Source organism: Octopus bimaculoides, chromosome 2 (assembly GCF_046866305.1).
Source record: "Octopus bimaculoides isolate indiv1 chromosome 2, ASM4686630v1, whole genome shotgun sequence".
Classification (NCBI taxonomy): Eukaryota; Metazoa; Mollusca; class Cephalopoda; order Octopoda; family Octopodidae; genus Octopus; species Octopus bimaculoides.
The window spans coordinates 70,144,997-70,162,610 of NC_142929.1; the positions used below are offsets into that span (position 1 = coordinate 70,144,997).

Sequence of the window (17,614 nt, forward strand, 5' to 3'; positions counted from 1 at the left end):
CCTTACTGGCAGCATCTCTGTACATGGCTCGCACAGCTCTCACTAACCATTCTTCTATCCCAAGTTTCCTCATTGACCACCAGATAAGGGATCGGGGGACCCTGTCAAAGGCTTTCTCCATGTCAACAAAAGCCAGGTACAGAGGTTTATCCTTGGCTAGGTATTTCTCCTGCAGCTGTCTTATTAGAAATAAGGCATCAGTAGTGCTTTTACCTGGCACGAACCCAAACTGCATCTCATCTAAATTGATTCGCTCCCTAATTAGTTGGGCTATGACCCTCTCTGTAACTTTCATAACCTGATCTAACAGCTTGATGCCTCTGTAATTATTTGTATCTAAAGCGTCACCTTTACCTTTGTAGCAGTTGACTATGATGCTGCTACACCAGTCATTGGGTATGACTCCTTCGTGTATCACCTGGTTCGTAATACGGGTGACTAGGCTATAGCCAACACTGCCAGATATTTTGAGCATCTCTGCAGTGATTCCTGATGGGCCGAGGGCTTTCCCTGTCTTCATACTTTTAATTGCTTTATCTACCCTGGTACTATCAACTCGGATAGCTGGTCCCTCTATTGGGTCGACATACGGCAGGCTCTCTTCCTCCCATTCATTCTCTTTATTAAGCAATTTATCGTAGTGGCATCTCCAGACCTCTTTCTTTGCATCCTCATTTAGTGCAAGCGTACCATCATCCATGCGAACACATTTCTCTCCTACGACATCACTATTTTCTCTCCTACACTGTCTTGCAACACGAAATACCTCGAGTCTTTGGTCCTCACAGCGCAGAACATTGGCAAATCTCTTCTTATCTGCTTCCCCTCTGGCTAAATAAACCTGTCGCCTAGCCTCCCTTCTGGCACATTGGTACAATTCCCTGCTACCACCGTTCTTCCAGTCCTTCCAAGCTTGTTTCTTTTGTCTAATAGCCCTGTCTACCTCCTTGTTCCACCACCACGTTACTCTGGGTCGAGAGGGGACCTTACACCAGCCACAGATCTGGTCGGTGGCTTTCAACAGGTTGTCCCGCAGAAATCTCCAATTGTCTTCCACGTTGTATGATGCTATATCCCCTTCTATTTCATTAAATGCTTCAAGTAACTTGTCTCTAAGTCTCTGTCCATTTGCAGGGTCTTTAAGCTTCCACACCCTTCTCCTCCAAGCCGGTCTAATTCTGGGCACCCATTTTGCCTTGATCCCAAAGTCGCTAACTACTAATCTATGTTGTGGGGTACATTCTTCGCCAGGGTAGGTTTTTGCATTTATAAGCCGCCCTCTTTCCCTATTTCTGGCGAGGATGTAGTCGATTTGGCTAGAGTGTCTGCCGGAGCGGTAGGTGACTAGGTGACTGGCAGGTTTCCTGAAGTTGGTATTGCAGTCCATAAGATCGGTTGCATCACAGAACTCCAGTAGTCTGGTTCCCTCCTCGTTGCGGGAACCGAAGCCATAGCCTCCATATATGCCATGGAAGCCTCCAGCACGATGTCCAACATGACCAATGAAGTCTCCAGCCACAAAGAGAAGGTCCCTGTCACTCGTCGACGAGGTAGTTTGCAAGAGGGTGTCATAGAATTGGTCTTTCAGACCATCTGGTAGCCCCGGTTGAGGTGCATAGGCTGAGATGACAGTAGCTAATCTATGATGAAGCACTAGTCTAATCTTAAGTACTCTGTCACTTACTCTAACGACCTCGATTACCTTATCCACCCATTTCTCCGCTAGAAGTATTCCTACGCCCCCGACCCCATCAGTGTTCCCTGCCCAGAAAATCTTGTACCTGTGTTCTTTGCCTGTGAGGAACCTCGCAGAACCTCCTCTCCATCTTACTTCCTGGATGCAGCACATATCTACGCGTCTCCGTTCAAGCATCTCAACAATTTCACCAGATCTACCTTTCAGCGTGCCGACGTTGAGAGTGCCAATCCTAACAGTATGGGTGTTGGGGGTGTGGGCCTGTAGCCTGGGAAGGGGAAAAGCAGTGTCGATATAAGTGACTAGGCTGTATCCTACTCTGCACACACAGATACAGATACATAATAGATCTCTTAGTTTCTATCGAATTTCACTCACAGGGATTGATTGCTCAAAATGTCATGTGTCACTAAAACCAAAACAAGCCAACTTCGTAGTCATGTTGTCACACCTGCACTAGCCACACCTACAGCTCTAAATATAACAAAAAAATTTTTGTTGACATCTTACCTGTTCAGCTGTTAAGTCTCGCTGTGGTTGAGCAAGCATTTCATAACCAACCATGAACTTCTTGATTTTGGCTGAACGAAGTAAAGGAGGATAGTATATGGCATGCAGTTGCCAATGTTTTTGGTCAGAATTCAAATGAAAGCCAGTTGGAGCTCCTTGAGAAATGGAAATCAGATAATGAGAAATTTATTATTACAGAAGTAAATTTCAAATCATTGCTATAACTTTTATAAAACAAAACCTAACTTCATCATTATACTACAAATGCAATAAAGATTGTAGTATTTACCTAGAATTACTTTAAAATAAAATAAACCTAAAGGGTTCTTTCCCTTTTCTTTTTTTGCCATGGAGAAGTTTTGTTCTGAGGTGTGGAAATTTTTTGGGATCTATTTTAAAACGGGGGCCACATTTTTCATTAATGTTTTACGTAGTGTTTTTGGTACGGAAAGACTTTCAAACTTCGTATACTTATCTATTTTGTGTTATAGAACAGAAAAATATTTTTGTATTCGAATTTATTTCATGTAAAAAATTGTCTTATTTCGATAATTTCAACCAATCACTGACAAGTATTCAGTTGTTTATATTTACTCCTTTGGCTGATTAAGCGATGTAAAGCGTATTTAATCTCCATACCTTCGTTTTATTTGCTTTAACCCTAACCCTAACCCTAACTCTAGGGTTAGGGTTAGGGTTAATTGTTTCAGAATCGTTTGTTTATGTCGTCGGCACTTAATGTATATCGGCTGAATGGACGTCAGTGATTGGTTGAAATTACAGAAATACGACAACTTTAGCATGGAATAACTTATGGATTTCTTTTTTTTTTAAGAAGACTAAGAGAAAAAGATGTTTTATATGACACATTCTACCAGTGTTCCAAGTTTCAAAGTGTTTCGTTAATGAAAAATGTGGCCCCCGTTTTAAAAAAGATCCATTTTTTGAAGTTAAGCATATATGTGGCAACAAGATTGATTAGTAGAACATTATTGCAAGTTCATTGTTCTCTAATTCCCTCTTGCTGTCACCACTTTGCTCTTATACAAATGTCCAGACCTTTTATGGATGTAGATTTGTGAGCAATTTACCTCTACATAGTAGGTCTTAAAAACTCTTGCCAAGACTCTTCAAGGGTAATAACCTCACAAAGCAACAATGCTGTAACCCACAACACAGAACACATCAAATCCCTGATAATGAAGGACAGACCAACCAACAACAGAAGTTTCATATCCTCATTTCATCATTGATTTAAGGTCCACTTTTCCTTGTTTGCATGGGTCAGACAAAATTCATTAAGGCAGATTTTCTGTAGCCAGATGCCCCTCCTGTCACCAGCCATCACCTGTTTCCAATCAAGGTAATATTTCCCTATGGCTGGATATGTTTACATGGAAGACTGGAAGCATGAGACACCACTTGTATAATGGTGATATTTGTTTGTAACTGTTATATAATATCAAGACAAGGAGTAACAACACACACCTATATGAGTGAATGAACAAACAAAAGTAAGTGGCATTCAACACATGTTCTAAAAGTTATATATATTTTTAATAAAAGTTTGACTCAGCTCTTTTTGATTCATAGTTTCTTGGGTGTGTAGGACAAACCTATCTCAATAGAAATCAAAAGAGTAAGGGATTGGAGACAATAGACTAAACTTTAAGTCATATGGATCTGAGTCAAATTGTTAGTGTGTCTTGATGAGTTCGATAAATGAATGAAAGCGCTAATAAAGAATTATCCAAAATTCTGACTGCCTCCTTTTTCTCAATATACATATATATATATATATATATATATATATACACACATACACAGGGTGGCCAAAAGTCACGCACCAAAACATTTGACATTTTATTTATATTATGTTACTATTATTCATTTTGTTCATCATGAACAAGTACATGTGTATTCGTCATTATTTTATTCAATTTTAGAAAAAAATGAAGCCAGTCTTTGACAATTCCAGAACATATTAAACTTGTTTTGTGCCTGACTTTGGCCCATGCTGCTAAGCTAATTTAGCCTCTTTCATCTACCCTTGGTGTACCTCTTCTAATTTATATATATCTATATACAGGGTGCCTAAGGTATTTGAGGACACTATTTTGGGCCATTGCTGCATTTTTTGCTAATTCTGTATAATCTTTCAGAAAATAATAATGGCAGACTCTCAGCTTACTCAAGAAATGAAGAAGCATGCTATTATTGTGGTTATAAAGGCTGAGCATAGCAATTTAGAAATATCTCAATTTTTAAAAGTTGCCACATCTTTCGTCTACACAGTTTGTGAGGAGCTAGAGACTGAAGATGGAAATGTATCACCAGTATCAAAGCATAAAGAGCATTCTAAACACTCTGAAATCATCAGAACACCTGAATTTATCCAGCAAGTTCAACACCGTTCATTACAATCTCAGAAATTACATGTGTTCAATTGCAAAGGATCTCCATGTATCAGAAGGAACAGTCAGGAATGTTGTCCATGAAGACATCAGATATAAGTCTTATATGATGAGGAAAGGTCAATTTATCCCAAAAAGCAAAAGAAAATCGCTACATTAGATCTAAAAGGCTCTTAAACAAGCTGAAAAATCCAGCAGAAGATTTGAATTGGTTTTTCTCAAATGAGAAAAACTGCAATCAAGATCAAAAAGTTAACACAAGAAATGACAGATGGTTATGTGCAGACACTTCTGAAGTTCCAAGTGTTATGCATACAAAATTTCCTGCAACTGTCATGGTTTTAGTGGTTGTCAGCAATGAAGAACATATGATGCCTCCTTACTTCTTTCCACAAGGCCTTAGAGAATTATTTCCAGGACTTCTGCCGCCTACACTGAGGTCCTGGAATTGTTAAGCTCTGGATAGACAGTATATGCAATGGAAGATTATGTGTGTTTCAGTAAGATTCTGCACTATCACACATGGCTCTAGAAATACAGGAATGGATAGTTGAAAATTTTCATGATCACATATCCCCTAACATTTGGCCTCCTAATTCCCCAGATCTCAATCCATTGGACTATTATATGTGGAGCGTTGTTGAGAGAGAGGTCAATAAACATGCCCATAACACCAAAGATTCTTTGAAAGCTGCCATAGTCAGAGTAATGTCTAAAATGAACCAGGACCACTTGATTCGAGCTTGTAGATGATTTAGATCTCTCAATTGGATGACTATTGACCCTCATGAGTTCCTCAGCCCTTTGATGGGTTTTGTTTTGCATCTTGCAGGGTATGCAATAATTACACTCCTCACCAAGAAAGCTTGGTGGGGGTCGCCAGTTTGGTTGCTGATGACTTGACCATGTAACATGTTATACTGGGTTACATGTAACCAGTAGCACTCAAGAGTGACCAAACTACTATATATATATATATATATATATATATATATATATATCATCATCATTATCATTATTTAACATCTGTCTTCCATGCTGGCTGGCATGGGTTGGATGGTTTGACAGGAGCCAGCCAGGTAGAATATTATACCAGGCTACTGTGTCTGTTTTGGCATGGTTTTTACAGTTGGATGCCTTTCCTAACACCAACCACTCCATAGAGAGAACCGAGTGCTTTTTATGTGGCATCAGCATAGGCGAGGTCAGTTTTGGCATGGTTTTCACAGCTGGATGTCCTTCCAAATGCCAACCCGTAGTGTGTAAAGGCTGAGCATAGCATATACTACAGGCTTCTTTCAAGTTTCCATCTATCAAATCCATTCACAAGGTTTTAGGGTTTTGATGGCCTGGAGCTATAGTTGAAAATGCTTTCCTAAGGTTCCATACAGTAGGACTGAACCCAAAATCATGTGGTTGGGAAGCAAACTTCTTAACCATGCAACTATTGCCAATACCTATATAAGTACATGTTTTGTGTGTGTGTGTGTGCACTTGTATATACATATATGTATGTACATATGTGTGTGTACACACGCATATACACATACATACGGTTGTCTTTAATAAAGTTTCCTTCTATCATTTCCACACACAAATTATTGATTGGCAGAAGGTCACAGTAAAAAAATATTTGCTCAGGATGTCATACCAGGATATAAAACTCACAATCACATGGTTATGAAACAAGCTTCATATTCAGTCATCCGTAATACCTACTGCAGTTTTAGCAAAGACATAAACCAGTGGTTCTCAACGATTTTCTTCCTATGGACTCCTTTGATTTCTAATTCACTGGGGTGGACCACCATAGCCATTTGATGTTTAAAAAAATTCTTTTGTATGTTTATATTATTAGGAATTGTATAAAAAAAATTTGATGAAATATTTTATGTATTGTAGAAGAATAACCAATTTGTTGTACATAAATTTTAATGACAAAATCTTATATAGACCCCCAAAGGTCAAATGGACCCAAGTTGAGAACTGCTGACACAAACAATGAATGAAAGTGCAAATCAAATCAACAGAAACCTAATAGCAGGCTTGGCTCTTCTCAATAGGAAAAGACAACTAAATTTGGACAAACTATTTTAATGACATAATTACATGGGGAAATTTCAGGATGATTTACTCGTCTAAATATTTTGCATCAAGCAACTGGTACAAATTGCAACAATTTAACGAATATGTATCTTACCATGCCAACCCATAGAATATGAGAAAGAAGTTTCAAACAAGTTGTCATATTTGGTAAGGAGTTGTTTCATGATGGAAGCCAGGCCTGTAATAGATGATAAATAAATAAATAAAAATTAGAAATATCTAGCACATTTACCAGATACCTGCAGCGGAGTCTCTCAAACCATTTGGTCAGGGATTACTACATGAAAATTATCTTGGGATCAGATATTGTTCCCTAAACATAGTATCAGGCTCAACCCCACTGCACAGCACCTTGAGAAGTACCTTCTGCCATAGACTCAAATTGACCAATACTTTGTGACTTCACGTGAAAGAAGCCCTATATATATATTTATATATATATATATATATACATATATATATATTATCATCATTTAATATCCTTTGTCCATGCTGGCATGAGTTGGATGGTTTGACCAGGGCTGGAAAGCTGCACCCAGACTCCAGTCTGATTTGGCATGGTTTCTATGGTTGGGTGCCCTTCCTAACACCAACCATTCTGAGAGTGTAATGGGTGCTTTTACATGGGTTGCTTTTATATATAATATATATACGATAATATATATATTATTTAAATATAATATATATTTTATATATATGTATCTCTCTCTCTCTCTCTCTCTCTCTCTCTCTATATATATATATATATATATATATATATATATATATATATACTATTTAAAACAGTTTAATTTGGTATTCCAGAAGCCTGAATGAGTCAGGCTTCTTTTAGGGACCTGCAAAACTTGAAGGAGCACAGAACTGAATAATACATGTAACTCTTACTAAATGTGTTGAGTACCCTTTTCTTTCGTTTGTCCACTCACTTGTATATAAATATATATATATATATATATATATATATATCATGAATGTATAAACTAGTGAACAACTGGTATCAAGTTACATTATGACATTTATATATTTAAACATAATAGTTAAGTTAGTAAACTGCTACTAGTTGTTTGCCTATTTATACTTCTATTTTATTACCTCTGCTTTAGCGAAGGTGGAGGTGTTGTTTTCAGTCATGTTTGTTTGTTTGTTTATCCGTGGACAAGATATCTCAAAAACTGCTGGATGGATTTGGATGAAACTTTCAGGGATGTTTCACCTCGTGACTGGCACAAACTGATTAGATTTTGGAATCAATCCGGTACCAGACAAGGATTCTGGATTATTTTTCCGTTTTTTTAACTTAATTTTTGAGAGTGGTTGGGTTCATTTTTAGTATTCTCGATTGTGAGAGCAGTCAAGTTTATTTCAGATATTCTCATTTTAAAAATCATCTCTGGCTAATCATTGAGAGGACATTGGTGTTGCCTTGGCAGAGGTTTGCGCTCTCTGAGTGCTCTTGTTATATATGTACCTGCTCAATTGATAAACTAACTATAGCCAATTGTTGTTAAGCAGATAGCTATAAAATCACTACTTTTAGTTGCAGTTCAAGTTGGAGCAAGTCAACTTGAGCACTAATTGTAAGTATCTACTATTACCTTACGTCACGAGACATAATATTACATGAGTTACTCTTTACTCTTTTACTTGTTTCAGTCATTTGACTGTGGCCATGCTGGAGCACCACCTTTAGTCGAGCAAATCGACCCCAGGACTTATTCTTTGTAAGCCTAGTACTTATTCTATCGGTCTCTTTTGCCGAACTGCTAAGTTACGGGGACATAAACACACCAGTTGTCAAGCAATGTTGGGGGGACAAACACACACACACACACACACACATATATATATATATATATATATATATATATATATATACATATATACAGTGGGCTTCTTTCAGTTTCTGTCTACCAAATCCACTCACAAGGCTTTGGTCGGCCCGAGGCTATAGTAGAAGTCACTTGCCCAAGGTGCCACGCAATGGGACTGAACCCGGAACCATGTGGTTGATAAGCAAGCTACTTACCAAACAGCCACTCATGCATAATATACAAAGAAAGTTTGTCAATTGACGTAATATAATATGTACTATGTGTGCTAAGTTTGGTTTACATATAATATGTACTATTTGTGCTAAGTTCAGTTTACCATTAAAATTCCAGTTTGAACTGCAACTGAAAATTGTGGTGTTGAGACTACCCATGAAAGACAGCTAGAATAAATTTTTCCTTGAGTAGGTAGATATAGATGAAAGTAAAAAAATGAAAAAGCAAAACATTTGGCATCACTTGAAAAAAAACCCATTTAATTTAATTTAGAGAATATAAATACATACAGTCTCTTAGAGCTGTTTCTAGAATAGCCAAGCATGTGGATCATGATATTGAGTAAGAATTTCATCATCAGAGAGGGAAGTCAGAGAAATGTAAAAATGATATTAGTATATTCCAAGGATATTAGTATACTCCACTTTGTCAAAATAAAATAGGTATGTGTTATGCAGTTCAATGATTAAATAAATAATAATGTTATAGGTAAGTGTTGTGGTAGACACCCCCAAGTGAGAAATGGGCTGTTCCACTATTGATAAATAGTGGACAGTAGATGTACACTAGTCTGTATAGTGGGGGGGGGGGGTTGCTTGTTGAAAGAGGTTAGAGGGTGCATATACACAGACAGATAGACAAAGGGATGAGAAATAGCAGATGTCAGATATTTTCATCCTCAAACTAATCACCAATACCATTTTTCTTTTTTTGAGTGATGCCAAATGTTTCACTTTTTCATTTTTTTATGTGTGTGTGTATATAACCTCAATAGTTTTTTATCACTTCCTCAAACTTAACAAGCAATGGTTGTATGATGTTGTTAAGTTATTGATTCTTGTATAACATGTGAAATAGTTAACTATTCATCACAGTCACCTTTTTAGTTTATAAATATTCTTGAGAGTCTTTGTTTAGCATCAAACAGTTACAAATCATGTATTCTTACAATGGTTACAAATAAGTTTTCATTTTATCCCTGTTTCTCATCCTGCCCACCCCTCACTACCTCCTCAATGATGGTCATGGATCTATTTCTCCTGTTCTTCTCTGGCAGCTCATAACCATCTGAGGTTCTATATTTATATATAATGTATCTGTAGTCATGTGTACATATGTTTGGGCATATATGAACATGCAGTTATGTGTACATGTGTATGTAGGAAACACATATACATGTGTCTATGTTTGTATATACATGGCTATGCATGTATATGCAGATTATATGTTAGTCACAGGTGTATATATGCAGATGCATATATATATATATATATATATATATATATATATATATATATATATATATATATATATGCCTACATACATGTTATACACATACACACTGTCAATGCGCTTGGCAAAATTGAGGGAAACATATAAGTTACAACATATGTCGAAAAACTCATTACCTGGTTGCAGGCACTCGCAAACATCTTTTCAGAAATTTAAACCACTGTCCTAAATACCCCTACACTCTTCCAAACTCCACATCCTCAGGACTGCCATGTTAAATGATGGCTCGATGAAAAGCCAGTCCAGTGGGATTGTCGAAATGCTAAAGCGGAGGCACGTAGACATGTGCTGTGTACAAGAGGTAAGATGGAGAAGATCCTCTACTAGATTCTTCGTGGGCAGTGAACAGAGATAAGTAGTAGTGAAGACATGGATGCTGTAGGCATATCCATAGCAGAAAAATGAGTAAATAAAGTGATCGAGGCAGTCAGAGTGTGTTAAAGCTAAGATTAGTATTAGATTATACAACAGTAACATTTATCTCCACAAGCTGGACAGGCAGATGAACAGAAAGACCATTTCTATGAGTCCCTTCAGAAGATTACCCCAGTGACGGACAAAAACTTTATTATTGTGGCTAGTGATTTCAACAAACATGTTTGATAGTACTACACTGGATTTCATGGTGTACATGGAGGTTTTGGTTCTAGAAATGAGGAGGCAACAAAACTATTAGAATTCACTGATGCTAATGACATTTTGATCTACAACTCTAACTTCAGAAAACCTACCAGCCACTTGACCACTTATGAACCTGGTGGAAACACAAACTATATTGACTACATTCTCACCAGAAATTAGTACAGGAAGATACTTGTGAATGCAAAGTCACCTCCTGGTGAAAAATTGTACTACCCAACATAGGTTAGTAGTTAGTGATTTCAAACTTAGACCTAGAAGATATCAGAGACACAAACCAATCTGAAAAGGAAGATATGGAAGTTTAAGAATCCTTTAAACTGTTAGAGATTTAGAGATGTAATGGTTAAAGCATTTGACATAAAGGAGGAGATACAGACATAATATAGAGGACAATTGGAAGTTCTTACAAGACAACCTACTGAGGGCTACAGACCAAATCTGTGGCTGGTGCAAAATTCCAACCAGATCAAGCATGACATGGTGCTGAAACAGGGAAGCAGACCGAGCCATAAAAGTGAAGAGGAGGGCTTGGTAAGTTTGGAAGAATGGAGGCAGCAGAGAACTTAACTGAATAGCCAGAAGAGAAGCTAGAAAATAGGTCTATCTAACAAGGAAAAAAGCAGAAAAGAGGTTTATCAATGTTCTACATTGTGAGGATTAAAGACATGAGGAGTCTAGTAGAGGATGCTCTCCATCTTGCCTCTTGTACACAGCATACATCTATGTGCCCCTATCATTTAACATGGCAGTCCTGAGGATGTGAACCTTGGAAGAGTGAAGAGTGACTTGATATATTGGTGTAAATTTATGAAAAAACATTTGCAAGTGATTGCAACCAGACAGTGTATCAGAGAAAATCAAGATGTTGTAGGGGAGAAGTGTGTGTGGAATGATAATGGCATGCTTGCACATAGTAATTCTGAAAAGAAAGAGGTATAAAAACGCTATTACGAAAAAGTAGTAAATGTCAAGAATGAATGGGAAAAAGAGAAACTTTCTAAAGTGAACTCAAGAGCCATTCTTGTTGACAGCAGTGTTATAGATAAAGCAATTAAGAATATGAAGACTGGGAAAACCCCTAGTCCATCCTATTTAATGTAGACCTTCAGGTCATAAAAAATGAATTTGAGACTGGCTACCCATGGGAACTCTTCTCTGCTGGTGACCTTGTTCTTATAGTTGAAACTATAGAAACATTAGAAATGAGATCCCAAGTCTGAAAGCAAAACCTGGAATCAAAGTGTTTTAAAGTTAATTTAGCAAAGACCAAAGTACTAGTTAACAGAAAAACAGGAAAGGACACTAACCCCTTTGAGTAAATGACCCTGTTCTAAATGCAGAAAAGGTGTAGGTAGAAATTCAATACAGTATACTCAGTGCAAACTATGGACACATAAGAGGTGCAATGAAATCACAGGAAAGTTAACACAAAAAATAAAATTTGTTTGTAGCAGATATGCAGGGGCAATAAATAAGGGTGCACAGGAAATAAGTTTTGGAATGCCCAGGAAGCTCTCTAGAAGTAGTAGATAGTTTCTGTTAGTTAGGTGAATTACTTAGCAGTGAAGGAGGATGCTCTGAAAGTATTGTTGCTATAATAAGAACTGACTAGAGAAAGTTCAAACAACTATTATCTCTGTTGGTAATAAAAAGCTTCTCTCTCAAAGAGAAAGACAGATTGTACAATGCCTGTGTACAAACAGCAATGCTACATAGTAGTGAAACTTGGGCTGTGAGTGCAGAGAAATGATATGCAAAGACTAGAAAGAAATGATATGCAACATCCATGTGTATGTACAACAAAGTACATGTGCTGAGAGAAAAACAAATTGGGTATAAGAGACATCAGATGTAGTGTGCAAGAGAAAAGATAATGCTGGTATGGTTATATAATGCAGATGGACAAAGAAAGCTGTATAAAAATTGCCAATCACTAAACAAGGAGTGAGCCTGTGGAAGAGGGAAATCCAGGATGATATGGGACAAATAGGTGAAGACTGACCTCAAGATGTTGAAAACCTTTTGGAGGAGACGATGGAGGACCAAGATGAATGGTAATATGCTGTGGTTAAGACCTGTCCATGTCAGTAGGACAGAGGTTCTGTCAAGTCTTACCCCACAACTCATCTTCTAACACCTATTCTTTCATCAATCTTCTGTGCTACCCTATTTCCATCCTTCACTTACCCTCCACTGAACTGATATTCTCTGCATCTAATTCATTCCCTATCTCTAATCATTTGTCACACTATTCTCACTTTAGAGTATATACCAACACATCCACCTTTTCTGCTCCTCTCTCCTATTCACAATATACTTTAACCTCACATCTCTCTCTCTCTCTCTCTCTCTCTCTTTCTCTCTCTCTCTCTCTCTCTCTCTCTCTTTCTCTCTCTCTCTTTCCCCAGACAGGCAAGCCATGTATTCATCTCTTCAGCAAGACACCTGCTCCTGTCCTTCTATCTTAGTTTGTTATCCCTCAATTCTGTACACAACTCAGTTGAAGGGGGTCTTATCTTATGAGTACTTAGAAATCTCACCAGTGCTAGTTCCACATAAAAAGGACCTGGTACACTGTGTGAAGTGGTTGACATTAGGAAAGGCATCCTGTGGCAGAAACCATGCTAAAGCAGACATTAGAACATGGTACGGCCCACTGCCTCACTTTTTAACTTGAACCATCCAACCCATATCAGCATGGAAAAAAGGACATTAAATGATGATGATGATGATGATATATGGTTTTTAAAAACAAATTATGTTTCAGTTTTAGCTTTTATTAAAGAGTTTTGTGCTTCTGTATATGTTTTTCACTGTTTGAAACAATGAAGTTTCTAGATCCATAATTGATGTTTCTTGACTTTCATAGCCTCACTATTAAGATACGATATATATTTGGATTCAGTATTACAACTTTTAGTGAGGGCTTTTGGCCTAGTGGTTATGGTATTGCACTCACAATCGTGAAGTCATGGTTTAAATTATCATACCCAAGCAATGCATTATGTTCTTGAGCAAAAGACTTCATTTCATGCTGCTCTGCAATCACTTAGACATCTCACTTGTGGCACACCGTGCACCAATAGAGGTGTAGTGGCACGAAATTATAGCTGCCATTGAGGAAGTACTATTCTGCGCATGCGCAGGGGACTTCACCACCAGAAGCCCCTCGAGTTGCGCATGCGTAGTAAAACTGGTACTTAAAGAGAGAGTTTCACTTTGTTAGCGAGTTGAGTGAGAGACCTTCGACGTGACAACACCTCGCTCCTCCACGAAGCACTCTTCACCACGATGCTATCGATATGATAGCTAATTGCTCCTCTGGCAGGCATCAAGGAAGCCCTTAACCTTCCAATACCAAACTACAACTTAATCAGAGGCTGCTAAGCTGAATGACAGGAATTGTGAAACCAAGCATCATCATAAATAAAACCTTTTTATTATGTTGTTAATTGTTCTAATGTCTCTTCATATATAATGCTGTTAAAAGGTGATAGAGAGAGACTAAAGTCTCTATTACGACTATCTAACTTTTTACAGAGGCAATATCAATTTGATGAAGTGAGCAAGCTAATTTGATCACTATAAAGAAATCATCAATGCAGGTTATTCAGTAAGAACCTTATTCTGTTATCAATGACAGGAGAGACCATCATTACCACTTTTAGAAAAGTCAAATCTATGTAGACATTACCATAAAAAACTTTTAACCATTAGGCGTCTACATCAACAGTCATGTGTTAATTCTGTTTCGTAGTAGTCAAATACTATGCTCTATGACTCAGAATGTTCACTTTTATAAAATTTGACATACTATTATTCTTTTATGTATTTCAGCTATGCTTGATAAATTTGCTGGAGCACCACAATGGAAAATATAAACATAAACAGTCCAATTTACAGAGCAGCAGTTCACAAATTTTTTTTTAAACTACCACCCACTAACAAAAAATGAATAAAGAAAAGCAGGAAAAATAGAATAACCTAAAAATATATATGCACAGGTACATATGTACGCACATATCCATACATAAGTGCAAACATAACAGGCTGGATCTCAATCTTTGAGTCACAAAAGAAAAGTATGTATTGTCACAGAGATCAGCTTCTATAAACAGATTACAAATTCACATTTATAGCAATAATAATAGGTGCATTTGATTTTGTGTATAAATGCCTAAGTGATAATTTGGAAAGGCTAGGACTTTTCAGAAAAATCAACCAGCTAACATGCATATTACAAATATAATCTGTAAATGGAACAGTAAAAATATGTAAAACTTTTCTTAAATTTAAAACGTGACATTGTTTTTGTTATCTACATTCCAAAGATGGAGCTTTGTATCATCATTAAACACCAGTTGCTTACAGGAAAACTCCAAATAATATCAGCAGTAGCCACTACTGTTATCCCATACACTACACAGTGTTCCTGCTGAATGCCAAGAGCCTCATAATATTCCACCATAATATAAAACCCCATACCTGAGAGACCTAGTTACAAGTAATCAAGCAATATGCATAGCACTGACAGAAACATATCTGACCACTATGCCTGATGAGTTCTTCAGCACCACTTCTCTACATTAAGGGATGATAATTATCAATTACATCAAAATGGGAATGCCCATTGATGAAACGAGCTTAAACTCAGCCTCTGGGACTGATGGATTACCAGCAATCCTCATAAAAAAAATGTAAAAGGACCCTAGCAAGATTACAGCAAATCCTCTTTCAAAGCTTCCTTGCAAGTGGTGAAAATTAAAGGAGGGCATAATATGTGCTGTCTATAAAGGAGAAAGCAAAGCAGACGCTAAAAATTAAAGGTCCCATTAACTATCTACAGTAAGGATCAGTTACTACAATACCTTGGGATTCAAAGGCTCACATCTTTTTAATATCTTGCTAAAAAAAACCTGAAAGATCTATACAGAGTTGAGGGTAGATGATTTCAAGAAACACCTTGACCATGTTGCAGTCCAAAATCCTAGATGAACTTACATTATAGCAAGAAACTCAAAAGAGAACAGCAGTATTAAACTCTCTCCTTCACCAAGAGCCAACCACATGGGACAAGATTAGTTTGAATTAGATGCAGTTTGGCTTTGTCTTAGGAAGAGATACAACTGATGCCATATTCGTAGTGAAACAATACCAGAGATGTACATAACAGGAGTGAGTACATATATCTAACAGTGAATGATCTGGATAGAATCCTTTGACAGAGTCCTTTACTCTGTGATATCAGTGGTTGCTAAGGAAACTAGGGCTAGATGAATGGCTTATGAGGACTGTACAAGCTGTGTACAAGGTAGCAGTGACCAAGGTGAGAGTCAGCAATGCTATTTAGTGTGTAGGTAGAGGTCTGTCAAGGCTCAGTTCTCAGCCCTATTCTTGTTTATCTAAGCCATAACAGAAGAACTTAAGACTGGTTGCCTTTGGGAACTTCTGTATGCTGATGACTTAGCTCTTGTAGTAGAATCTGTAGAAGAACTGAAGCAGGAATGTCAGAGATGGAAGCAAAACCTGAAATCAAAGAATCTTGCAGCACGCTTAGCAAAAACAAAAATTTTAGCAAGCAGAAAGGAAGATAGGAGCATCAAGGAGCAGGATGTATTCTGTTTACAGAAAAGAAACCAGTAGAAATTCTATTGAGGTGTCCTTAGTGTAAGTAATGGATACCCAAGAAGTGTAGTCAGATCACATGCAGGCTAACAGGGAAGTTAGGTTTCATATGCACTGGGTGCAAAAAAGACAATAAGCACTAAGAGCACTTGGAAAATAGATTCCCCTCAAATATCCCAAGAAGTAAATAGCTTTTGTTACCTGAGTGACCTAATTAGCAGTGAAAGCTGCTGTTGTTCTGAAAGTGTGGTAGCTAGAATAAGAATGGGAAGGAGAAAGTTCAGAGTACTATTATTCCTGATAGCAACAAAGGCCTTCTCTCTCAAAGTCCAGAGTAGATTGTATGATGCTTGTGTGTGAAGAACATTGCTGCATGGTAATAAGGTTTTGAGTGTGGAGGACTTGCAAAGGCTAGAAATAAATGAGGACCATGTCAACTGGTAATATATGGCACTACAGAAAATTTTGCATCTGTGCAATCTCAGCAAAATGTTCATTAAAACAGTAAGATAATGTACATACCACCCACATCACCTATTCTATACCCTCACCCACCCCAACTTTTCTCAGCCATTGTACATATTCTACTTGCACATCTTCCTATTATCTCTTGTTCATCATATTGAACAACCCATAATTGAGAGCCAAAACCACCTACAAAGCTTTGATCACAGCCCAAGGCAACAGTAGGAGACACTTGCCCAAGATGCTGTTCAGAGATCCCCAAACTATATGAATGCCAAGCAAACTACTTAATCACACTACCATGTTCATGCTCATGGCCATGCCTGCACTGTGTCATTGCAGTCCAATTCAATTCTTCAAGGAAACACTTCTTACTCATGTGTTTAATTTTGGAATGGTTTCTATGGGTGGCTGCCTTTCCTGACATTAATCACTTTATAGGATGTACTGGGTGTATATTATTATAGTACGAACACTAGAGAGGCTGCCATAACTTCAACAGAACAAAACTAATAAGGTTTCTCAACTCTATGTTGTGTTCATTTCTTCAATCACTTTCCAGAATGTACTTGGTGTATTATTTTATTATGGCACCAGCATTAGTAAGGTTGTCTTGTACTCTGCAAGACAAAAGGAGTCTTCACCACTGCACATGTCTCATTTCAAGCAATGTGGTCAATGGTGGACAGAAGGGAGTGTAACTGTTGCAGAAAAAAATAAAGTGGAAAGAAGAAAGGAGTGTCTGGTGGCAGGGACATAGAAATATGGGATAACAGTGTAGAAGAAGGGTGAAATGTGAGAGATAGTGCTATAAGGGA

At 37.5% G+C, this 17,614-nt stretch overlaps 1 protein-coding gene across 3 annotated transcripts in view; it reads right to left on the reverse strand.

Annotated features, from left to right (window-relative positions):
• LOC106871801 (galactose-1-phosphate uridylyltransferase) overlaps positions 1 to 17,614 on the reverse strand; it is a 76,990-nt gene that overhangs the window by 4,555 nt on the left and 54,821 nt on the right. For 2 of the 3 annotated variants that reach the window (XM_052978201.2, XM_052978202.2), the window contains 2 exons: positions 6,821 to 6,904; positions 2,207 to 2,361 (listed from right to left, as the gene is read on the reverse strand). In XM_052978201.2, the coding sequence (XP_052834161.1) occupies positions 2,207 to 2,361; positions 6,821 to 6,904 (239 nt within the window). The remainder of the gene's footprint in view (positions 1 to 2,206; positions 2,362 to 6,820; positions 6,905 to 17,614) is intronic. The other variant, XM_089346961.1, reaches the window with a different exon arrangement.